Genomic DNA, 25,230 nt, shown 5'->3' with positions numbered 1-25,230 from the left:
ACTCTTACCCTACTCGCCCACAACGACCATGGCAAGCTAAATCGAAACGGGGGCCACGTTTAGGACTAATCTTCCTGCTTCAGCCTATTGGCCCCATAGCGAATCTTTCTTCCTCTGATGCTCCTGAGCACTAGACGGAGCTTGCTCCACCCAATCTTGTACTTGATTTTAGACCCTGTGTTTGTGGCCTGTCTTCTCAACTAGATTGCAACTGTTTAAGAGTAAAGATTGTGCTTCATACATCTTTGCCTTTCCCACAACAATATGCTGAGTGTGCTGCAAGTATTTAATAAATAGTTGCTTTTAAAAATATTACTGGAGCATAGGGCTCTGCCCGGTGATGTACAGTCCCTTTCCACAATGTTGGAGATGAAGCCGGGCCTTGAGTCTGCGCCTGCATATTCCTACGTCTTCTCAGAGTCCTGTGGACAATGACTGGGGAGAAAAACCATGCAGGAAACAGCTCTCTAAAGCAATCTATCTGGATCTGGTTTGCTCCGAAGTGAATTTAATTGTTTTAACCTGTTTTACTGTGCAGTTGGGTTAAGGTTTTCCCTCTTTTGAAAAAAAAATATATATATATATTACTGAAGAATGAGCTAGGAAAATGTCTAAAGAAAGGTGAGTCTTGAGATGTAACTAAAGAAATGGAGATGCACATAGTTTCTCCCATGATAGAACTATCAAGATCAAATGACTGTTACTCATCACTATATCAATATTTTGTATTATTATGGGCTTTTCATTTCATATAGAGTATTTATAAAGCCTGCTGCGGTGTGTTAAGTAGCTTCAGTCATGTCCGACTCATTGCAAGCCCATGGACTATAGCCCACCAGGCTCCTCTATCCATGGAATTCTCCAGGCAAGAATACTGGAGTGGGTTGCCATTTCCTTCTCCAGGGGATCTTCCCAACCCAGGGACTGGACCTGGATCTCCTGCACTGTTCAATACAAACTTTTAACAAATATAACATGTTATTTTTCTAAACATTAAAATTGGCCATATACTCAACTCCCAAAAGTGTATAACTCAAAATTTTTAAGTAATTGAAGTAAAAATTCATTTTTATTTATTTATTTTTTAAATTCATTTTTAACAGTGACCTAATATTCAGGTAAAAAGTATGTAAATATCACAAAACTGACTTGTACTAACTCACCTTTGATTTAAAAAATAATAATAGATGAAAGGACACTCTGGCCAAATTAATTTGAACAAAGCTTATAAGAAAGCAGTGACTGGAAAGTCAGGCCTGGACATGCTGTCATGCTGGCCACAGAGAGCCCCTCCATGCCGGCAGCAGGCCCAGTCTAGCCAAGGCCCTGGCAGTCAGTCCAAGACCCAGCTTACAGACACGAGGAGAAAACTGGCCAATGGAAAGAAGGTTCTGTGGCTTAACGGCCAAGACTGGGTGATAAGAAAAGTCTCAAAACCTCAATGAAATAAATCTACTTCTAGAAATCTTTCTTAAAGGAACATTCAGAAATACAGAAAATACAATGGTATTCCTTCCATTAATCATTCTTACAATTTTTAAACAATAGGAAATAATCTAAAAGTGACCAAAATATGTGAACGAATGGCCAATGTAAATTTCGGTAAAGCCATCCCAGAACATGCTGAATGTGGCCAGAAACGCCACCGAGACAAGTGAAATAGGCTAAGTGATGTGAAATCTCCTGAGTTTAAAATATACTGGCAAGTAGTTCAAATACTCATGAACATCACAAAGGCCAAACAAAATATATCCAGGGGCCAGACTTAGCCACACATCACCAGCTTGATCTCTGTGGTGAAATCTTTTTGAAAACTGTATGATTAAAGAATTTTTAATGAAAATGCTCTTTGTATAATATCAGATTAAAAGGGGGAGGGGAGTATGATCCTAATAACTTAAGAGACATAATATTGTGGGAAAAAAAGACCAGCAAAAAATCATTATAGCTGTATCTGGAGAGACTGTGGATGATTTGTTTTCTTTACACTTTTCTGTATTTTCAATATTCTCTTCAAATGAGTATTTATTACCTTATAATATAATGTTGCATCACTAACCGGGTGATGTCCCTAAAAGGGGGCAATTCAGAAAGGTTGACATTTCTTTTTTTCCCAATCCATCATGTTAAATTTTGTATAGAAAGGGTATTTGTGAGGCCCTAAAATTTTGAATTGCTGTGAGGCTGAAAAATTTAACATCATTAATGAGATGGAAGTATTGCTGAAAGCAGTTATGAAAATAATGCAAATAAATACTATATATAAAGCACTCAGCCCAAACACACTCAGCAATGGTATTCAGAAATATTTTCCTTTGGTATTTGCGAAATACCTTGTCTTGCCTTCTATGTTGACCTCAGCTCACCCTGATTCTGAAACCATTATCAAATGGCTTAGTTACTAGCTTTCCTGAACCTTCTCCCCAGCTTATTTCTCTGCCCCCATCACCACCCATGTCTCAGATTCTCATCACCATGACTGACAGGAAACCATATCCCTGAGCCCTTCCAGAGTCTCCTTGACTAAGCCCCTAACCCCTGGTTATCATGATCCAGTAATAAAAATGTAATTCTAACACTGCTAGGGAAGCTTCGTCCAAATATTGGCTAGAAGCTTGTGAAGTATGTGTTTACCATAGCCTACTTTCCCTTCCCTTTTTGCTCCCCAATTAGCCAATGTGTACAACTTATTCTAGTCTTTATTTTCCTCTCTGCATCATGCTGGAACTCTTTGGAGAAAAAGTATTTGGAGATTTAGAAGGGCATGTTCTCTTATCCTCAGGAATCAATGAGATGAGACAATGGATTAATTCTGAGATAATCAGGTAACTTTTCATGAAGCATGTTCACATAGACCTGCTTTTATGTTTTGATTAGGCAAATATGGAAGTTATTTTGCATTCTCCAAACTCAGATTGAATAACAGTGGGAGGAAGCTTGCCCACCTGTCAGGAAGGCATAAAATTTCATTACGGGTCACTGAGCATTCACTGCCTGTGGTCTTATTTTTCAGTAATTCCAGAGTCACACAGGACCCTCAAACATGTAGCAGACCTTAGAAGACAGTCACATGAAACAGAACCACAGTATCACTACAGAAAAACACATTTCTTTGGAAAAGTAAATTTGATGATAATATTCACATGTGGACCTGCTGATTTTTTTAAAGTGTTCATCTGAAGAAGAGTATCTAGGGGCTTCCTTGGTGGCCCAGTAGTCAAGAACCCGCCTTCGCATGTAGGGGACGTGGCTTTGATCCCTGACTGCAGCACTAAGGGCCCACATCCTCAGGGGCAGCTGAGCCCACATCCCACACCTCGAGAGCTTGTGGGCCAGCTACTGAAGCCCACACACGCAAGAGCCTGCGCTCCACGAGAGCAGTCCGCACATCGCCATGAGTACACGGTGCACCGAAAAATAATAATGTCTAAAAAAAAGAAAGAAAACAGGAGTGTCTAGGTTAGGGGCTAGGAGAAAAGACGTCATTATTATTCTGCCACATCTCCACTCGATACTTTTAACAACAGGCTGCACCCTTTGGCCTCTGTTTGCCGCCACTCAACACTCTCCCATCCACCCAGCCCTGGGCTGCACAGCCTCAGACACGTGCTTTGTGTGAAGGTGATGACCGACGCACAGATGCTCAGCTCACACAGCAACCACCAGCACCAGCAGGTCACGAGGGCCAGGGCAGAACAAGATGCCAGAGCTAGAAGCCATCAGCAACTCAAAGCACATGGAAGGACAAGAAAGCACGTCAGGGAGAAGGGCAAGGGAGAGGCTTTCCACACTCCTTCAACACGGAAGCACCTCCCTCCCCACTGGTGGCTGAAATAGGAATTAGAGGTCCAGGCCTGCATGGCTTGTGAGTTCTGTACAACACGGCCTAGGTTTTGGCAAGTTGACTAATACTAGAAAATCAAGTCTCATGACCACCTCTCTTGGCTAGAATTACTGTATTTTCCAGCCTCCTAGAAAATAAAAAGGCAACTGGAAGAAAGAAAGTTCCCAAGATACTTTACTTCCTGTTTCTGCTTCTGAGGAATAGTTTTACAACTAGGGAATAGAATTATCTGCCCTTTAAATCAGTATAAAATTTGAGAGGTTAAAAACATGTGTCGTCTTACATAATGTAGCAATAAAAGATGGCCTCAACAGTAACTCTTTTGGGTAATAATTAATTCAACCCGACCTTCCATTCTAAATCAAGCTTGGTACTGGGGACAGAATTTTCTAAGATAATTAGATGGAAACCCTGGAACAACTGATTTGCAAGGTAATATGTTTATCTCTGCCAGTTGCCATGTAACTCTCATCTATCGCCAGTCAGTTCTGGAACAGACAGAAGAGCCTGGCCCTCCCGTGATACACTGCTGAACCCTCCCAAGTGGGGGTCACTGTGAGGTTCTGATGTGAACGTGGACGTGGAGAGCAGCACAGTGGCTATAATAGGCCAGGGACAAGAAGAAATGATGAAACGCCATCAATCAGTGTGACTCCCACCTCAGCACTGGAAAAATACTGGCAAAGTCAGTGTTTTTATAACATGTTCACTAACATTATCATATACCTGCTCTCTCCATCTTACTGAAAAGAATCACCTGACATTATAGATCTTTCCAAACTATCAATTTTATATTTTAAGTCAAAATTAATTTAAGACTGTCTTCAAAATAGAATAATGTCTAAACCTGCTCATTAATGGAAAGTCCATTTAAGTTTGCAGCTTTGCAATTCCAAGTTAAATTCTGATTTTGAAACATTGCTGGCAAATATGAAAGTAAAGTAAGAAAAAGTGAAGCAATGGAAAAATCTCCCCTGGCTCATGGTGTTGAACAGAAGGTATTTCCAATCCTCAACATGTGTTTTTGAACTTTCTTTTATGAGGAAGAGAGATCATTCCACTACTGTCATGGAGAACAATTCATAAGGAAAATAAATTTCTCTAGAAATAAGTTCTATTTACATCTACATTTTTAAGAGAAATATGCAGCATTTTAAAGGGGTGACTCCAACCCAAAGTCTCCTTATCTGGATACTTCCAAGAGTATCATCTGCCCTGGAAATGGGCCATTAAATCTATTTCCCAGTAGTAACTGCAACACGAATTACTAATTGATTATTCATCTAAAATGAAATGGTCACTAAATGGCAGAATGAGATCTAGATGCTCACTTTATCTGTGGCATTTCAAATCCAAATAGTATATAAAAAAGAAAAGGTCAAGAATCATTTTTTTTCTTTAATTCAGATTGACCTTCTCTCATCAGGAACTAAGATACCAGAAACCACAAATTCTTTAAAGAAAAGAAAAAAAAAAAAACTTCACAAAAGCTTCCTGTATAAAAACTTTAAAACAGAAAAGTCATGTCCATTGTAAACTAAAAAAGGCAGGGAGAAGGTCATCTTGACCAATTATTGCTGAAAAGCAGTTAGAAATTAAACCAGCATCTGTTTTTGTGCTGTGCTCAGCATCTCGGTCGTGTCTGACTGTGCGACCCCATGTACTGTAGCCCATCAGGCTCCTCTGTCCATGAGGATTCTCCAGGAAAGGATACTGGAGTGGGTAGCCATGCCCTTCTCCAGGGGATCTTCCCAACCCAGGGATCAAACCCAGGTCTCCTGCATTGCAGGCGGATCCTTTGCTGTCTGAGACACCAGGGAAGCCCAGTATCTGCTTTTAGATCTTTACAATTTAGTTTTTCTTCCAACATTGAAACCTCGGTTTCAGTTCTCTGTACTTTCCAAGCAAGAGCTATTTAAAATCTGAATCAAAAGTTAGCTTCCTAGGGCCTCTCCGGTGGCTCAGTGGTAAAGAATCTGCCTGCCAATGCAGCAGACACGGGTTCAATCCCTGGTCCAGGAAGCTTCCACATGCCTCAGAGCAACCAGGCCCGTGGACCACAATTACTGAGCCTGTTCTCTAAAGCCACATGCCACGACTATCGAAGCTCGTACACCTAGAGCCTGAGCTCTACAAGAGATGTCACCACAGTGAGAAGCCCCCGCCCCACAGTGAAGAAGTCGGCCCCGCTCACCGCAGCTAGAGAACAAGCCTGGCCAGGTCAGTGAAGGCCCAGCACAGCCAACACAGGGAAATGTTTCCCTCACTCACTACAGGAAAGAAAACACTTAACATGTGTCTTGTGACCACACACACTTTTGTTTTCATATGAGCAGCAGTATCACCTTCCTTGAGTATGCGACAGTTACTGGACACCGAGCAGAACTAACATCCATCCCCTTGGAGCATGGGGCCATGCAGGTGCTTCCAAGCCCCTACATCCTGGGAGGGAAGGATAGGACCTTCCTCCCGGAGGAGTCTGGCAGGACACCATCTCTTTTCAGGGCCTTTCCTCCGGGGCACAGGGATGCCAGCCACTTTGCTGGGATAAAGTCACTTAAATGGGAAGACAAGCCATCTTTCCCACACGGTAAACCTTGGGAGACTGAGAGGAAATACCAACATGGGTTGCTGCTATGTATAGGACAAACAAGATCTACTTTGAAAGGACATCATCTCTAACTTTCACAAAACATAATTACCAGAACCTAAATAAAACTGACAGGTTTGTCCAACTACTCATTCTTCGTCAGGGCAGTGTTTTTTTTTTTTAAAAAAGGGGAGAACTGAGTCACACCTACATCAGTGCCCTGCCCCCTCAGGCCCTTATTTTATTCTGCCCTACACAATAAAGAAATAAACAAGCAATAAATTTTTAAATTGCTTTTTAAGATGAAACAATGCCTTTTACATTAAGGCATCATACTCCCTGTGGCATCAACAGAAAGTACAGTCAGATTAGTTCCTACAAACCCACCTGTCTCCACAAGCTCCCCAACCTTCGCTCCTCTGCCAGCCATAGCACCCGAAGCTTTCTCTATGATCCAGCATCATTCCCCATACTAATCCACCTCTTCATCCTGCCTTCCTCAAGTCTGTGGTTAAGAAACACAGACAGGTTATTACATTTCAATACAGCAATCCAGTCTGATAAGGTTTTGTAAAATGCTTACTGCTTTATGTTCTGTGAATTACTCAATGAGAGTAAGATTAATATAAACATATGAATCTGAACTCTTGAAACATTTAGGATTCTTTCTAAATCTCTATAAACTATTTATTTAAAAATGGCTTGTAAATCACTCATCAGTCAGTTCAGTTCAGTTGCTCAGTCATGTGCAACTCTTCACGACCCCATGAATCGCAGCACAACAGGCCTCCCTGTCCATCACCAACTCCCGGAGTTTACTCAAACTCATGTCCATCGAGTCAGTGATGCCATCCAGCCATCCCATCCTGTGTCATCCTCTTCTCCTCCTGCGCCCAATTCCTCCCAGCATCAGGGTCTTTTCAAATGAGTCAGTTCTTTGCATCAGGTGACCAAAGTATTGGAATATCAGCTTTAGCATCAGTCCTTCCAGTGAACACCCAGGATTGATCTCCTTTAGGATGAACTGGTTGGATCTCCTTGCTGTCCAAGGGACTCTCAAGAGTCTTCTCCAACATCACAGTTCAAAAGCATCAATTCTTCAGTGCTCAGCTTTCTTTATAGTCCAACTCTCACATCCATCCATGACCACTGGACAAACCATAGCCTTGACCAGACAGAACTTTGATGGCAAAGTAAGGTCTCTGCTTTTTAATATGCTGTCTAGGTTGGTCATAACTTTCCTTCCAAGGAGTAAGCATCTTTGAATTTCATTGCTGCAATCACCATCTGCAGTGATTTTGGAGCCCCCCAAAATAAAGTCTGACACTGTTTCCACTGTTTCCCCATCTATTTGCCATCAGGTGATGGGGCCAGATGCCATGATCTTAGTTTTCTGAATGTTGAGCTTTAAGCCAACTTTTTCAGTCTCCTCTTTCACTTTCATCAAGAGGCTTTTCAGTTCCTCTTCACTTTCTGCCATAAGGGTGGTGTCATCTGCATATCTGAGGTTATTGATGTATCTCCCGGCAATCTTGATTCCAGCTTGTGCTTCCTCCAGCCCAGCATTTCTCATGATGTACTCTGCATATAAGTTAAATAAGCAGGGTGACAATATACAGCCTTGACGTACTCCTTTTCCTATTTGGAACCAGTCTGTTGTTCCATGTCCAGTTCTAACTTTTGCTTCCTGACCTGCATACAGGTTTCTCAAGTTCTACTTAATTTCCTTGCTAGTCATTAAATACATATGACCCATTATCTCAAGCTAATTGAATGAATACTGCAGACCAACTCTAATCAAGCACTCTTTGGTTTCGTGAATAATAAGTGAGCAAGATATGGTCCCAACATCAAAGAATTCAGTTTAGTGGGATGTCCAGAGGATCAGCTGGTTGGATGGCATCACCAACTCAACGGACATGAGTTTGAGCAAATTCCAGGAGGTAGTGAAGGGCAAAGAAGCCTGGAAGTCCATGGGGTCACAAACAGTCAGACACTACTTAGCCACTGAACAATAATATAAATAAAAATTACAACACAACCTTGGTGAATAGTGGAGTGTACCAGAATATACCAGGTACAGAAAAAGGCATAAAAGATGGAATTTCTTTTTGGAGGCTCTCTCAAAGGCCCACCTGCTAAAAATATGCGTTCTCCCCCAAATCTGCCACGGTGTGTGCAATGTTGACAATTGTGGTTGTTCATCTGGAATAATAAATTACCTACAGAATTACCACATACAATATTGGTGTTATTTGGAAAAGCATGATTCATTAACATCTACTATTACATTAGCACAGATTCACTTGTATAAAAAAAGTGGAATACAAGATATGTGTGTGTTTTGGTGAAACACCTTACATGTCATGGGACCTAGCCCATCAAGGACTAGCTCAGATGAGACATATATTCAGAAGTACCCAGAAGGTGGACCAGCAGGGTGAACACATGACCAAAGAGTAACTAGGCCTTGTCCTGATCAGACTTTTATTAAAAACAGGTTATGACTATTTCTTCTAAAACTAGTGTCATTAATTAATCAATAGGTATTTATTGGACACATTTCTCCCAGTTTGAGTTTTTATAAGACAGTCTTTGGAGTCAAATCAAGACCGCCCTTTTCTTCCCTAAGACTGATTTAGGACACCATCATGCCCTCTTGACAGCAGGACATCATGCAAACATAGGGGAAAAAAACATCAAGCTGAGGCTCCCGATGCTTAGGTTAAGTGGTAACTGATCTACTCAGGCAGAATTGCTTACATTGCTCTTATACCACATTCATGTCTTTGTTCTCTTGTAGACAGGTCACCAGTTCCTTCTCTTGTTACAGACCATCTGGTGTTAGCTGCTCACCCTTAATCTTTCTTTAATCAACTCCACCAGTTTTTCTTCCATCCCTGCCTTAAGCAAATGAGGAAAAAATGAAAGTTTCTAAGACTTTAAAAGACTGAAGTTCAAGAGAGGCCAAATAATAACTATGCATCATTAACTATCAACAAATTTCGGGGCAACAATTGGGCTCTGAATCTGTCTCCAATTCTCGGACATTTCACTTCACAAAGATTAATCAAAGACTATCCTTCCTACACCACGCTCACACTGTGTGTATCTCTGAGTGGTAATTACAACTGAACTACTGCTACAATCTACAATGTTTTCTTCTAATTGACAGAAAATGTAGGGAAATTTTTGAAAGAGAAGTTTATTAATAATGAAAATGGCACAACTCTATACATGAGAAAAAAAGACCTTTCATATACATAAAGACTGTTAAATTTTTATCTCTAATTAGCTAGTATTAAGACAAGAGCATTTCAAGCAAACAGTACAGTAACATGAGCTTATCTGACCCATACTTTAAATACAGTGTCATCATTAACAAGATGAAACAGGAAAATCTTTCATTATCCACACTCCATATTGAACATATATTATGGTATGTACATAGTCACTTCATAATCATCACAGTCCACATACATAAATAATTATACCTTATTCTCTGATATTATGGTTACATTTTTCCTATTTATTCCCTAACCACTAAAAGAGCAACTAAGCGTAAGTGAAGCAAAAATGGATAAGGAATCAACTAGGCTGTAGCTATAAATTGTGTGTTTTAATCTGTCTTATTACCCCAAGGGGAGTGATTTAACCTGTGTCTTGTTAAACAGATAGTGTAAGGTTTTACAAAATCCATGACTCAAGGAAATTTCTATTTAGATTCTTTACATTATCAGTTACTTTTTGGTACCCTCCCACCTTCTCACTTCCAGCCAGGATCTTCTGCAGAACACAATGCAACTGATTTGATGATTATGACCTTCACACCATTTTTCTGCATTCATTGCACACTTGGGAATAGAATGAGCCAGGAGGCATGACTCATTGCAGCTGGATTGTAAATTTGAAAGGCTGGCCCCACCCATTCTACTGGGAATTGTTGGAAACATTTAAAAAAAAAAATGACCCATATTTTTCTTAGCTAAAATATCTCAATAAAGATAAGTTTTTCTCCTAAATCAGCTGTTTCCTCATGGAGCAAATATATTACCTTGTTTTCCCATTTCAAAATGAAACGTCAATTCACAGGCTGATAGATGTCAAAGTATCCATTATTGAAAACATGGAAATGACACAAAGATGCCCACTGCCTAAAAATTATGAGATGGATGAAGGCAAACTTACCAAGAAAGGAACGCAAATAAATAGATCAGGTACACATTTCAGTCAATATGGCTTTAGAGCCTACAAAGAATATTTGTGCAATTTTCATCTTTTATCAGAAGTAATAATAAATCAGGGTTGTTCAATTACATTACAATTTACTATGTGATTAAAAAGTATGAGGAGGGGAGCAGCCAAGCCATGAGGACCAGATACTGAAGAAGAGAAAAAACAAAGGGCAGGATTAAAATCAGTTATTAAAATAACTTGTGTTACGATGTGAAGTAAATGGGACTTTACAGCACATAACTATGAACACATACCCTTAAACCACTTCTGTATGGAAACGGAGTCCTACGTATCAAATAAATCTCTCATTATCCAGAACCCAAGAATCCTGTATGTATACTCAACTATAAGGGTTACATCTGCAAGACTCCAGAGCACCTTCTGAACCAAAAAAAGAAGAAAAAAAAACCACCTTGAATTCTTTGCCATGCACTCTCCAGCTGTGGTGCACCGGCTCTGGAGCTCACAGGCTCAGGAGTTGGAGCACACGGGCTACCATCTGGGGTCTTCCCACCCCAGGGATCAAACCCTCATCCCCCGCACTGCAAGGCGGGGACCACTTAACCACTGGACCACCAAGGAAGTCCCGAGGGAAAAGTTCTTTCTAAAAGCTCTTTCAAGATAGTTTCTCCTGTAAGACCCATAGCTCTTTTAGCCCTTAGAGTGTGAACAGCAGAAGATCTTCACCATGGAAACTTCATTCTCCAGTCTTTCTCACTGTGGTTCAATTATGACAAAGGTAAGGCCAAAGTCTTTATTCCTGAACTGAGGAGCTCAGGTCTCACCCTGAGAGTTCAGGAGTTCCTTCCATTAACAGATGTGGAGCAGACATTTGCGCAGAGTCAACAAGAGATTTGCTCTTCAGAAATGTGTCAGAATTTCTTACTTCACTGATTGGCTTCTGGAAACAACAATCCTCCTTCAGCCCCATTCGTGCTTCTCGTAAGTTCCACAAGGTGGCCAGTTCTATATCTAAATCATGTCCATCTAGACTGCCGGCAAGCAGACATTCATTTAAAATGCTGCTTTCTAGGGTTAACTGGGTTAGGGTTAATAAAAACAAATTTTCTTTTTCATCTACAACAAGGAAGTTTAGAATCTTCAACAGAGAAATCTTAGGAAGTTTTACAAATAAAATTAAGCATTAAGTAGTGACAAATGTCATTAATATTTACAATGCTTTAAAGATAAATATCATTTCCCTTTCAAATGAGCCCAGTAGAAAATATCCCAGCACTGGCTTGTACCTATGCTGAACTTTTTAGAGAACCTATTATGTGAGTAGGGAATGAAAGAGAATTCCAGGAAACAATACCAACCTATATAAACACACACATAAAACCTGTGACCCATACATACTTTGCAAAATATCTGGATATCTTCAAGGCTTTCAATAGCTTTACTGTGGCATGTACTCATCCCAGCGATTTCGTTTCTGGTGTCTTCATAATGAGTGAAATTGGCAGTCATTAAGTTGAGAAAAAAAAAAATGAACCAAGTATTTTCGCTCACAGTCAATCTATCCCTGGTTAGTAATATCTGGTCATAAAGAAACCAGAATAATTAAGATTATCTTTGACTAACATGAAGGTTCCTAACATGAAACACACCTGCATCAATAATAGCCTATCTGCATACACAACTCAGTATCAGGAGTGATAGGGCTCTCCACGCCCCCGCCAGTGCCCCCACTCACAGAGTGCTGGAAACAGAGTTAAGCTCCCATTTTCAGTTATAATTTATATAAGATGTGACTTTTTCCTAGCTATAAAGAAAAAAAAATTATTTTAATTGCAATGAAAGTCCTGCCATGTTTTATGTAAGCAGGAGTCAATTTAGGTACAAGGTATTCATAAATAAGCAGCCAACATATACCATAGGAGGGAGTTAAATCCTCTTTGTGAAACTAAAACACCAGGAACCAGAGGAGATCCAAGGTTTGCCCAGGACATGGTGAGGCAGCAGCAGCATCAGCAGAGTCAGGGAACCCATCAGAGAAGCCAGGCTGAGTTCTGACTCAGCCCACCCATCAATCAGCAAAGTACACTCTCAGTACTGTGGTCGTGACCCAGCACCCTCTCCTCCCCTGTCCACTTGATTAAATTCATCTTTAGTCTAAGGAGAGCCCTCTAAACTTTATACATATGTCTTGGCTGAGATAGCTTTAAAAAACAGGATATTAACATAATTAACAACATAGCGTGGTTTTGATTAACAGGCTTCGGAAACTGAAAACTCTGGTAGAAGCACAAGGTACAGGCCTAACTCTATCCTCCAGCAAAAAGGTTGCTTTTTCTTTAACAGTTTGATTCAAAAAAGGCTTAATATTTTAGTTAGGTGAATTTCTGACCATAAACTATGTTAAAACTACTCCAAAGCTTTTCATTACACCTGAACTAACATGCTACAAATATTCAGCTATTAAGCTTACTTCCTCCAGTAAGAGTCTCACCTTGTCTTCCTGCTGTGAAACCTGAGGCACATTTATTAAGAGACACCCTCAGAGACTCAGAAGCAGACAGCAAATATACCCCCAATTCCCAGACCCAGCTTTTTCCTTATAGAAAACTTTCCAGAATTCACAGTTTTGATTCCCTTTAAATATAGCTTCCCATCACTTCATAGCAAATAGATGGGGAAACAATGGAAACAGTGGCAGACTTTATTTTTTGGGGCTCCAAAATCACTGCAGATGGTGACTGCAGCCATGAAATTAAAAGATGCTTACTCCTTGGAGAAAAACTATGACTAGCCTAGACAGAATATTAAAAAGCAGAGACATTACTTTGCCAACAAAGGTCCGTCTAGTCAAAGCTATGGTTTTTTTCAGTAGTCATGTATGGATGTGATAGTTGAACTATAAAGAAAGCCGAGCACTGAAGAATTGATGCTTTTGCATTGTGGTGTTGGAGAAGACTCTTGAGAGTCCCTTGGACTGCAAGGAGATCCAACCAGTCCATCCTAAAGGAAAATCAGTCCTGAATATTCATTGGAAGGATTGATGCTAAAGTTGAAACTCCAATACTTTGGCCACCTGATGTGAAGAACTGACTCAATTTGAAAAGACCGTGATGCTGGGAAAGATTGAAGGCAGGAGGAGAAGGGGATGACAGAGGATGAGATGGTTGGATGGCATCACCTACTCAATGGACATGACTTTGAGTAGACTCCAGGAGTTGGTGATGGAGAGGGAGGCCTGGCCATGGGGTCACAAAGCGTCAGATACAACTGAGTGACTGAACTGAAATACAGCTTTTGGTCTTTGCAGATATAAATACCATCACATCTCTGGCCAAATTCTAAAATTTTAAACTAGAAAAAAATTTTGAGTCCCAAATTTAGTTTTTTAATAGAAAACTCTTCTTTCAACAGAGTTCCAAATCCAGGTTGATTAATATAATGAGTGATCTCCATCTTCTCTAGGCTTCTAATCCATTGCAAATACGAGTTTTGATTAAAGCTCTTCCCTGCTATGAAACAAAGAGCAATTAGTTGAAAAAAGATAAAATGTACTGAAATGCACTTTGTTGAAATGTATTGTCAAACTATATTCCTAAAATTACCAATTCTTTCTTTGCAGGAAAGCTGTCCTGTGCTTTGCTAAAAAAAAAAAAAAAATCCAGTCTACAGAGACTATGTAATATTTTTACTGAATCCTAAACCAAGTCCATTAATATTTTCATGAGCTACTGGTAGATGAAAACTCCAGACTACATGCAAACTGAAAATGTACTGATCATGTCCCTCACATTTTTTCAATGCTGTCTCCCAACTTTGAACAATCCCCTTAGGGTTATAGTGTCTGTGTGAACATTCTTTTGTTTCACTGGATCCTGTTTAACTCTTCTTTGTTATATGATTTTTTTTTCATATATTTTAATGCCAAACAGCTTACCAGAAGAAAGTGAAGCATGCAGTCAATCTGCCTGCCCCTAACTAGGTCCTCCTGGTTCCTCTCTTTGGATTTCTTAGCCTAGATGAGACACATTTTTAATTCAGGAAACACAGATGGCTCTGAGGGGCTTATAAAAGGGTCTTAGGAAAGATTAAAAAGAATCAGTCATGTTCTTTCTCTAGGATACCACTGAAGCTGTGCCGTAGGTCACCTACTGGCTGCAGATACAGAGACTAGCGGATATCCTGGACTAAAAGGCGGATCCTATTAATTCTGCTTTGCCAGCATGCAAGCAAGGTTTGCAGCAGCTCCCATTGGCCAAGTCAGATGTTCAGAGAGTTTTCTTCTTAAAGGAGTATCTACCATGCATGTGGAACCAGAAAAGCATCTTCTTCAGTTTCCTTTGGTGTCAATCCGTCCACTCCTATCAGAGGGACCATGAGTGAGGGGCTGCCTGTCAGAGAAAGGGGGTTTGGGGCAAAGGGGCAGAGGCTCCAACCAGAACCACATGTGTGGTTGATCCTTTTTCAGTTTCTTCTATAAGCAGGCATGAATTGCTCTAGTTTTTCTCTTCTAGAAGCCAGGTGCCATTATCTGGCCTGGGTGAGACCCATCCATGAGGAAGCACCTTTGCAAGGGCAGCTGTAGGACCAAATATCAAAACCAAATAATAATCCCACCCACTACACTCAGTTAATCTACACTCAGTTAATCATTAGTCAATTAATTAACACTCAGTTAATCTATAAATGGTCTCTTTACAAGGGTACTGTATTTTTGTAACCTACATCTTGTTATGGATCCTCAGATGCAAAGGGAAAACCAAAAAACTGTGGACACTTGCCCAACATGTATGCTGAAAAAAGTAATGTAAAAAGACATATTGAAAAGTAAGGTGAAGTTGAAAGAAGCAAGAAGACACAATTCAATGAGATCTGCCTCATTCAAAGTATACCTAAAAGTATCTACAGAGATAGAAAAGGAAGTCTGTGTTAAAATATGTGAGGATTTACGGCCATTCAAACAGGTGACTCTATGTTAATAAGAGAAAGTATGATAGAGTGAGGACGCTCTAGTCCAGAACACAGAGTGTCTTTGTTTTCCATCGTCACTGGCACTTGCTGCCACTGTGAGCTTGAGTAAGACTCTGCATTTCTTTGAGGTTTCCTTTCCTCACTCATAAAACTTAAATAAGAAACATTCAACGTGTAAAGGCGCTAGAAGGAATAACTGCAGAATCAGAGTGGATGTGGATTAACTGTGAAGAACTCAACAACGCTAGTTACCAACAAAACCCCCGTCATATAGACAGAAATTATGTATTCACACTCGTGACCCTCCTGTAAGGCGAACTGTTTAGAATCTGGTGCGGGTGCTCTCTTAAATGCTTACATTTGGTGTTCTCTGACAAAAGCTGCAAACTCAGGATCCCTGGCATACAGTTCCAAAATTCTCATTCTTTCTTGAATTTCCTTTAAGGGAGGAAGGAAGGAAAAAGAAAAAAAAAAAAAAAGCCATCATTGCATTAAAAAAACTTTAATGGCGTTTTAAAAAAGAGGTCTAATTCTTATAAGAGACCGTAGCTTTCTGGACAGTACAGGAGAGAGTTTCAGAAAACAGCAGACTTTTCAAAAAAAAAGTGGAAGTTGTGGCTACTACATGCGCTGCTCTGAATAACTCAGACATATATCTCTAAGGAGTGAAGGGAGGTAGGAGACATTTACTAATAATGATACAAGAATCACTGGGCAGGAAATATGATACAACTCAGAACTATGTCCTGGCTACACATTGGCTGGGAGGTGTCATGAGGAAAAAAAACTACTCATGAAATAATTTTCATTCTTTCTTGAAGCCTAAGTATACACACGAACACCCCCCTCTCGACCCCAGCCGAGCCACAACAGCAAAACCAAGCTTCCTACCTCTCTGGAAAGGTCACTGCTCTCGTACATCTGTCTGATCTCTTCCCTGCTCAGACCAGCGATCACCTCCCTGTCTGCGGAGCTGTAGAAGGGCCGCGGAGGGTAGGGGCCCTCATACCGCTCGAGGTCGGCCTCGTAACTTTCAAACACGGGGTTGTGCTTCACGGCACTTTCTACGGACGAGAGGCCATCAGACTGCCTGCTGGAGGCACAGAAAGAAAAGTACAATTGATTCAGGTTCTCTTCTGGATGCCCAACTATCTAGGAGACTATCTACCTGGAACAAAATTCCTGTTGAGGAAGAAAAAGAGACGAGAATTGGATACAAATGGGAAGGGAGTGACTGTGGAAAAGATCCAGATCAATCTCAAATATTAACCAACTTGTTATCACTATACTCTCCTCAACTACCTGCTAAGTGTCCGTGGGGCCTGTTCCTTGTCTCTTTAATTTTTATTTGCCCTAAAGTCCCTGGTACCTAATGAATGTTGATGGGGAACTATGTCTGCTGAAGCATTTCATTAATATTAACGGAAATATTAAATTTTGAGGAATATTAAATACTAAGCATTTTATTAAAATTAGTGGGAATAGCATCATTCTTCCCAGCATAGACAAATTAAAAATCACTGTGTAAAAACTATTCAGCCATAAAAAGGAACGCATTTGAGTCAGTCCTAATGAGGTGGATGAACACAGTGCCTCTTACCCAAGAGTAAAGTCAGAAAGAGAAAAACAAATGGTGTACACTAACGCATGTATGTGGACTCTAGGAAGATGGGACTGATGAATCTATCTGTGGAGCATCAGTGGAGACCCAGATGTTGAGAACTGATTTAGGGACACGGCTGGGGGGAGGGGGAGGAGATGGTGGTACATATGGAGAGAGTACCATGGAAACACACATTACCATCTGTAAAATAACCAACAGGAATTTGTTGTTTGACTCAGGGAACGCGAGCTGCGGCTCGGCAACAAACTACAGGGGTAGGATGGAGGGGGGAGGTGGGAGGGATGTTCAAGTGGAAGGAGACATGGGTAGACCTGTGGCTGATTCATGTTCATGTTTAGTAGACACCAACACACTACTGTAAAGCAATTATCCTTCAATTAAAAATAAATAAAATTTTTTAAAAAATCAGTGTGTAACCACACAAAGAAAGTAACAGAAATAAAAACTCATGGGAGAATGGGCTTCAGTTAAATTCAATTCAGGTCTACAGCTATTTACTGAGCACTGATTAAGTGCCTAGGAATTTTCCAGATGCTGACAATACGAAGAATTTGTTTGACTCTCTCTAGAACAAAATCATGGTCCAATGAGAAGTCAGAACCAATAAAAAATGTAAGAATGATAACAGAGTTATGTTCTGGGTGCTACAGGAAACTAGACGTGGTGCCTCCTTAGCCAAGCCAGAGGGTGAGTGAAGGTAACCTCGACCGAAAGCAGAGCTGGAAGCACGGAAGCAAAGTACAGCCAGTGACTGTGATCACGTTACACCAAAAGGCCCTTGGATCGCTAGTCTAGCAAGCAGAATAGGTTTTAGGTTTTACCTCCTCTATAATAAACCTATACTTAACTAAAATGAGAATCAGATTCCATTTCTTGTCAGATTCTTACCTGGATGTAAAGTCTGCCTAATTACCACTGGAATGAGCCAAAGGGGAACAAACTAACAGATCCGGTCCTCACACAGGCCTCACCTTATCCCCATCACCCTTCCAACCCCTCCTGCACCGTGAAACAGGCAGTCTGGCCCCACTCAGGGATGCCATTCTTTCGTTGTGCGGTGAGATTCATGCATGCCTCTCTGTTCATTCAACTGGCTAGAAAGTTTTCCATCCACCTCCTGCAGCAAATATCTACTCTTCTATCCAGTCAACTACAATAACCATCATCAAAACGTCTAAGCTGACCTCCCCTAGGCAAAACAAATTCATTACTCATCTAGGCATTCTAGCAGGTTGTTCAAACTGTTGCTTATGTTTGTTTCCAGACTGACATCCTCTGAGGACAGGGACCATGTCTCTTCTCAACTTTATAGCCCCCTCCCCTCCATTCAGACCCCTTCCAGTACTCAGGACACAGAAAGTACATAATGAATGAATAAAAGGAACGTTTTATTCCATCAGAGAGCAACTGTCGTTACTTACCTGGAGGGTCTCTCTCTTTCCCTCCTAACATACTGAGTCTGAAGAGCCTTGATGATGAAGAAGACCACAGCAGAAGACACGAGGACAAGTCCAACCATGGAGGCGATGGTGACGCCGATTACCAAGGGCTCAGACACAAACTCTTCACAGTGCTCGCCACGATACCACCAGTTCTCACCCACCCGGCACCTGGAACAAGACGTGGCCAAGCCCCAGATGGAATTACTCTGTTGAAAGTAACATTAACAGCAGAACCTTTGGTGGGACTGAGCGCAGGGAGAGAGAGAAATGCTGACCACAGGAATCTGCAGTAAAGAGGTGAGTAAGATTAAAGCTGTGCACAATGCCTGGCACAGACCCAGGAGGTCCTCCATGACTACCTGTAAAGACTGATGAAAGAATAACTAGACTCACAGAAAGCAGTCTAGTCAACTCTGTTGTTTATGGATAATGAAAACCAGGCCCGTTTTTGATAAAGGAAAAAAATTGGAGTTAGATCACACAATTTGTCAGCAACAGAGCTGGTCTAGAACCCAGGTCCTCAGACTCCTCACATCTTTCCACCACACTGCAGAGATCCTCCAAACTCCAAGGCCACACGCTATGCAAAAGCATCCTCAATTCCCCGAGCAGCAATCACTGCTTTATAAAATCAGATTCATTTCTCTGAAAATCAAGAGACTATTTTTCCTCTTAGTTTTAAAGCCAAACTTTACATACAGAAAAGCTGAATCATTTCCACCTATTTCCTCTGCTTTTAACATCAATGGCAACATTTTCCCCTTTTGAAATTCACAGATTGTCCTCTTACTGAGTCCCCCCCCCCCACCCCCGGCTTGTTCTCAGCATCCTCTCCTTCACACGTTGTGACTTTCGTGGGAATGTGGTGGGGAGGATGATGGGTTTTGCTTTGTTTAGAGTGACTGGGGAAGTCTACCTGAATCTGCTCATCTGTCTGGTATATTTTCTTTGACTCTACCTTTAAAAAATAGAAATTAGATACTTAAAATACCACAACTTTAAATACTTGCTATTCTTAATTTTTGAATATTCATTTTGACCAAGAGCTGCCCAAAGCTGTGAAAAACATAATTCAAATAGAACAATAAACCTCCTCTGTTTCAGATACAGTATAAAGTGTCGATTATACATGGAAACCCAATTTGAGCAGCAATTGCCTTGTTTCACCACCAAGAACCACTACACAAAGATCTCCAACTACTCTAGGTCCTCTCCAGAGGACACCAGGCAAAGTTTTTCTTACAGCCTCGTAGGAACATAAGATAAAATAACCCACTGAACTGGGTATAACTCAGGCCTTTTAACTGATTCAGTCTTCACATGTGAACTAGATGGCACCCATCTGGTAGCTCAGTTGGGAAAAAATCTGCCTGCAGTGCCGGAGACCTGGGTTCGACCCCTGGGTCAGGAAGAAAAAGGAAATGGAGAAGGAAATGGCAACCCACTCCAGTGTTCTTGCCTGGAAGGACAAGAATCCCATGAACAGGGAGGGGGGACCAGGATGGGGAATATATGTAAATCCATGGCTAATTCATTTCAATGTATGACAAAAACCACTGCAATGATGTAAAGTAATTAGCCTCCAACTAATAAAAATAAATGGAAAAAAAAAAAAAGAATCCCATGAACAGAGGAGCCGGGCGGGCTACTGTTCATGGGGTCACAGGAGTCGGACACGACTTAGCAACTAAACCACTGCCACATCTATTACTCAGATATAACTTCTGTAATAAAAATTATTGTGATCATCCTAACATCGTAGACACAATCTCTTTCTTCAGAGGAAGTATCTCTAACCTTGTGAAGCCAAAATCTCTACCTACGACATACCTACAAATGGCCCCATGTCCAGGCATGATGTCGCACTTCCCGTCATTCAAGCAGAAGTCGGGCTGCAGGTCACAGAGGCTCTGGCAGGGCCGCTCTTCCACACTCAGGTACCCGGGGTAGCATCTGCACTCCGCCTCTCCACTCCAGGGATTGACCAAACACTCAGAAAATTCATTGCATGCTTGAAACTTGCAAGGGTTAGCTTGATCACCTAGAATGCCAAACACACCAGAGAATGGTATAAGGAAAGGCAAAACAGGAACTAGGGTATAAGAAGCCCCTCCAGTAAGGGTCCTCCATCCGAAGTATCATGGGATAATCCCCTTCCTGAATCACTGAAATATATCACCACCCACACCACAAAAAGTCCCTGATACACCCTTGATTGATGAGCTTTTGTCAAATTTCTTTGAAACGCAGAGCCAAACTATAGAATCCGGTGACCTGGGCGAGCCTTGACCCGTTTTATATAGGAAGCAGTAGAAGAGTTAAATCTATGAATTACAGGTCTAAATGAAACAGTTTTCACGCACCATTCATTCCCACCAACCCCATCCTGCTGTCGTGGTCCTCTGCTCCACACGTGAGGCTCTGCTCCTACCCTCACCTCACTGAGAACATGGGATGGAGAGACAGAATGCAGAGAGGAACTGGCGGAAGCCTCAGCAATGAGTAAAGCCCCCAAAGAGCAGTCTAAGAATAAGAACGCTTGAGATTTGTGAAAGTTAATATCATAAAAACATATCAGCCCCACATCTCCTCAGGCCATTCTCAACAGTATTTTGGCTTTAGTAATTCCATTTTCTATTCATGAGATGAGAGAAAATGACATTTAAAAAAATTATTTTGGACAAAAAACAGTCAAAAATGATATAGGAACTGACTATAGATGGGCCTTCCATCCTATCATGGTAAAACTGCATGTTCTTCACCGGTGGATGGCAATCTCTGAATTACAAAAAGGCAAATGGTAACGAAGATACCACAAATAGAGGAAATCACTGGAAATAACCCATGAACTCATCTATATGAAAAAGCATAAGGTGTAGCTAGAAGATGAAGGGAAGGTTGAAAAACAAAAAGCATAGTCTCTCAGTTTCCAGATAAATTAATATTGCTTTGAGAATCAATAACTTCCATGCTGCTGTGAAAATTCAAGGCATTTAGCATGAATCTGTGACCTTGGAATTTGTAGGTTCTCCACAGCTAATCTTTCTTGGTCCTGTGTAGGAATGAGAAGGGAGGTACTGGGTTGAATAGTGTCCCCTGAAAATTCATGTGCACCTGGAACCTCAGAATATGACTTTGTTTGGAAATAGGGTCTTTGCAAATGTAATCAAGTTAAGATGAAGTCATACTGGATTAGGTCACCCAAAGTCCAATACCTGGTGTCCTTATAAAAAGAGAGAAATTTGGACACAAGGACACAGACACACAGGAAAGAAGACCATATAAAGACAGAAGTAGAGACTAGAGTGATGCATCTACAAGTCAAGGAACGTCAAGGATTGCTGGCAAACACCAGAGGCTGGGAAGAGGCAAGATAGGCTTCTTTCTTAGAACTTTCAGAGGGGACATGGCTCTACCACCATCTTGATTTGCATTTCTAGCCTTGACAACTATGACAGAGTAAAGTTCTGCTCTTAGAAGCCACCCAATTTGTAATCTTCTATTACAGAAGTCCTAGGAAACTAATACAGAGGACAAAAACCAAAATGTTCACAGAACAAGAAGAGTATAGAAACGCACTGACAGACGGCAGTTTTTACATGGGGACTACACAGCAGGATTCCACTGTGTATTTCCTAAGTCTTCACATCCAGGTCCTCATGTTCATTTTGCGGCTTTGTAATCAGAAAGTAATCTAATCCTGGCCTAGGCTGAAATCTGTCCCTGTGAGGGACAGAAGGGTATCTAGTGGGTGGTAAGGATAGTACTGAGCATTTCATGCAGGGATGGGAACAATAAAGAACAGAAACGGTAAGGACCTAACAGAAGCAGAAGAGATTAAGGAGAGGTAGCAAGAATACACAGGAGAACTATACTAAAAAGGTCTTAATAAACCAGATAACCACAATGGTGTGGTCACTCATCCAAAGTCGGATACCCTGGAGTGTGAAGTCAAATGAGCCTTAGGAAGCATTACTACAAAGTTAGTGGAGATGATGGAATTCCAGCTGAGCTTGAGCTATTTCAAATCCTAAAAGATGATGCTATTAAAGAAATGCACTCAATATGTCATCAAATTTGGAAAACTCAGCAGCAGTCACGGGACTGGAAAAGGTCCTTTTTCACTTCAATCCCAAAGAAGGGCAACGTCAAACAATGTTCAAACTACTGTACAACTGCTCTCATTTCACAGACGAGCAATGTTATGCTCAAAATCCCTCAAGCTAGGATTCAGCAGTACATGAACTGAGAATTTCCAGATGTTCAAGCTGAGTTTAGGAAAGGCAGAGGAACCAGAGATCAAATTGCCAACATTTGTTGGATCACGGAGAAAGCAAAGGAGTTTCAGAAAAACATCTACTTCTGCTTCATTGATTATGCTAAAGCTTTTGACTTTGTGGATCAGAACAAACTGGAAAATTTTTAAAGAAACAGGAGTACTAGACAACCTTACCTGTCTCCTGAGAAACCTGTATAACCTATATGTAGGTCAAGAAGCAACAGTTATAACTGAACATGGAACAATAGACTGACTCATAATTGGGAAAGGAGTACAACAAGGCTGTATATTGTTACCTTGGGAAAGGAGTACAACAAGGCTGTATATTGTTACCCTGTTTATTTAACTTATATGCAGAGCATATCATGTGAAATGCCAGGCTGGATGAATCACAAGTTGGAATCAAGTTTGCTGGGAGAAATACCAATAACCTTAGATATGCAGATAATACCACTAATGGCAGAAAGTGAAGAGGAACTAAAGAACCTCTTGATGAGGGTGAAAGATGAGAGTGAAAAAGCTAGCCTAAAACTCAACATTAAAAAACTAAGATCATGGGATCTGATTCCATCACCTCGTGGCAAATAGAAGGGGAAAAGTGGAAGCAGTGATAGATTTTATTTTCTTGGGCTCCAAAATCACTGCAGATGGTGACTACAACCATGAAATTAAAAGACACTTGCTCCATGAAAAGAAAGCTATGACCGGTCTAGATAGCATATTAAAAAGCAGACATCACCTTGCCAACAAAGGTCCATATAGTCAAAGCTATGGTTTGTCCAGTTTTCATGTACGGATGTGAGGGTTGGACCATAAAGAAGGCTAAGCACCAAAGAACTGATGCTTTCGAATTGTAATACTGGTGGAGACTCTTGAGAGTCCTTTGGACTACATGATCAAACCAGTCAATCCTAAAGAAAATCAACCCTAAATATTCACTGGAAGGACTGTTGGGGAAGCTGAAGCTCCAATACTTTGGCCACCTGATGTGAAGAGCAGACTCACTGGAAAAGATTCTGATCCTGGGAAAGACTGAAGGCAAAAGGAGAAGGGGGTGGCAGAGGATGAGATGGTTAGATTTCATCACCGATTCAATGGACATGAATTTGAGCAGACTCTGGGAGATAGTGGAGGACAGAGGAGCCTGATGTCCATGGGGTCCCAAAGAGTTGGACCCAACTTAGCAACTGAACAACAACAACAAAGGATGGTATTGCACATTCCCCCCTTTGTTGATGGAAGTTCAAGAATTTCTGAGACACTATATGGGAAAATAAATTAAGCGAGAGACAAGTCAATCTTATCCTTAGCCAATCTTGAGATAAAACAATATTTTAATCTGAAACCTTCTAGCTACAAATGTATGTGTAATACGAAAATTCTATTTAAAATTTCTAAAACTCCGTGACCATTCTATGGGTGTAGGTGAGTGCCGAGGGAAAGGAAAAATAGAATCTGTAAGGGGAAAAGGATAAACGTTGCCCCTTTTATTTCCAGTCAAGGAGAGAGACTGAGACCAATATTTTAATCACGCAAATAAGAGACTGGCATTTTAAAGTCTCTTTCTAGTCTTTTGTGCAGATTAAAGGTAGATGTTCAGAATGGATAGCTCTCCATTGGGAAGAATATTTAATGACTTTATGGGAAACCAGAGGGAGACTTGGAGCTACACTTGAGATAGGAGACAGGGATCTAAATTGTAGAATGAATTACATTCTGGTTTTTCAGGGACAGGCGAAGAGAAGGATTGATGGGTCCCAGAAAATGGGAGTAGAGGAAATATGAAGAAAGTCTGGAAAAATAGCCAGAGGTGCCAAAGTAATGTAGTAGTTGACTCTGTCCTGGAGGAAAACTTGGCTGTTAAGAGACACCTTTGAAAGGGTGGCTGAGAAATTTGGGGGTATTTATATCTAACAGTAATATTTTTTTAACCCATTTTCTATACTATGACCAAAACTCTTCTATCACACTCATATCATCAGCAAATATCTGATGGAATCAACTGCCTTGTGTTGAGGGTATTTTGGGAAAATAAAATATGGGACTGTGATCTGTGTTGGATTAACATAAAGAACCACCACAAGGGTCAAAGCAAATGGTAAGATTGGAAATTCAATAGAAGAAACTCAAAGCTGGAGATAATTAAAATTCCCTGATAATTCCTAGAGATGTTAGGGCTTAGAGGGCCTAGGATGCAGGTTTTACACTGCACATGGTGAGGATGAATGCAAATTCATTTGACTATTAAGGAAAAAGGTGGTTCTATAAACCTGGATGACTTGGCAT

The 25,230-nt window shown here is 40.8% G+C and overlaps 1 protein-coding gene and 1 non-coding gene across 2 annotated transcripts in view; one reads left to right on the top strand and one right to left on the bottom strand.

Moving 5' to 3' along the window:
• Window positions 1–259: 259 nt before the first annotated feature.
• Window positions 260–465, top strand: LOC139031160 (small nucleolar RNA SNORA73 family). The gene has a single exon (XR_011483564.1). It is a non-coding gene; the product is annotated as a small nucleolar RNA SNORA73 family (small nucleolar RNA).
• A 9,154-nt stretch (window positions 466–9,619) lies between these two features.
• The window catches only part of IMPG2 (interphotoreceptor matrix proteoglycan 2), a 76,278-nt gene continuing 60,667 nt past the window's right edge, over window positions 9,620–25,230 (bottom strand). Inside the window, exons 15-19 of the mRNA XM_070454960.1 lie at window positions 20,496–20,706; window positions 18,645–18,833; window positions 16,491–16,692; window positions 15,958–16,037; window positions 9,620–14,140 (exon numbers count right to left, since the gene is read on the bottom strand). Coding sequence (XP_070311061.1) covers window positions 14,125–14,140; window positions 15,958–16,037; window positions 16,491–16,692; window positions 18,645–18,833; window positions 20,496–20,706 — 698 coding nt within the window. The 3' untranslated portion in view covers window positions 9,620–14,124. The remainder of the gene's footprint in view (window positions 14,141–15,957; window positions 16,038–16,490; window positions 16,693–18,644; window positions 18,834–20,495; window positions 20,707–25,230) is intronic.

Source organism: Odocoileus virginianus, chromosome 25, assembly GCF_023699985.2.
Source record: "Odocoileus virginianus isolate 20LAN1187 ecotype Illinois chromosome 25, Ovbor_1.2, whole genome shotgun sequence".
NCBI classification, from domain to species: Eukaryota; Metazoa; Chordata; class Mammalia; order Artiodactyla; family Cervidae; genus Odocoileus; species Odocoileus virginianus.
This window is presented reverse-complemented; position numbering and strand designations above follow the sequence as displayed.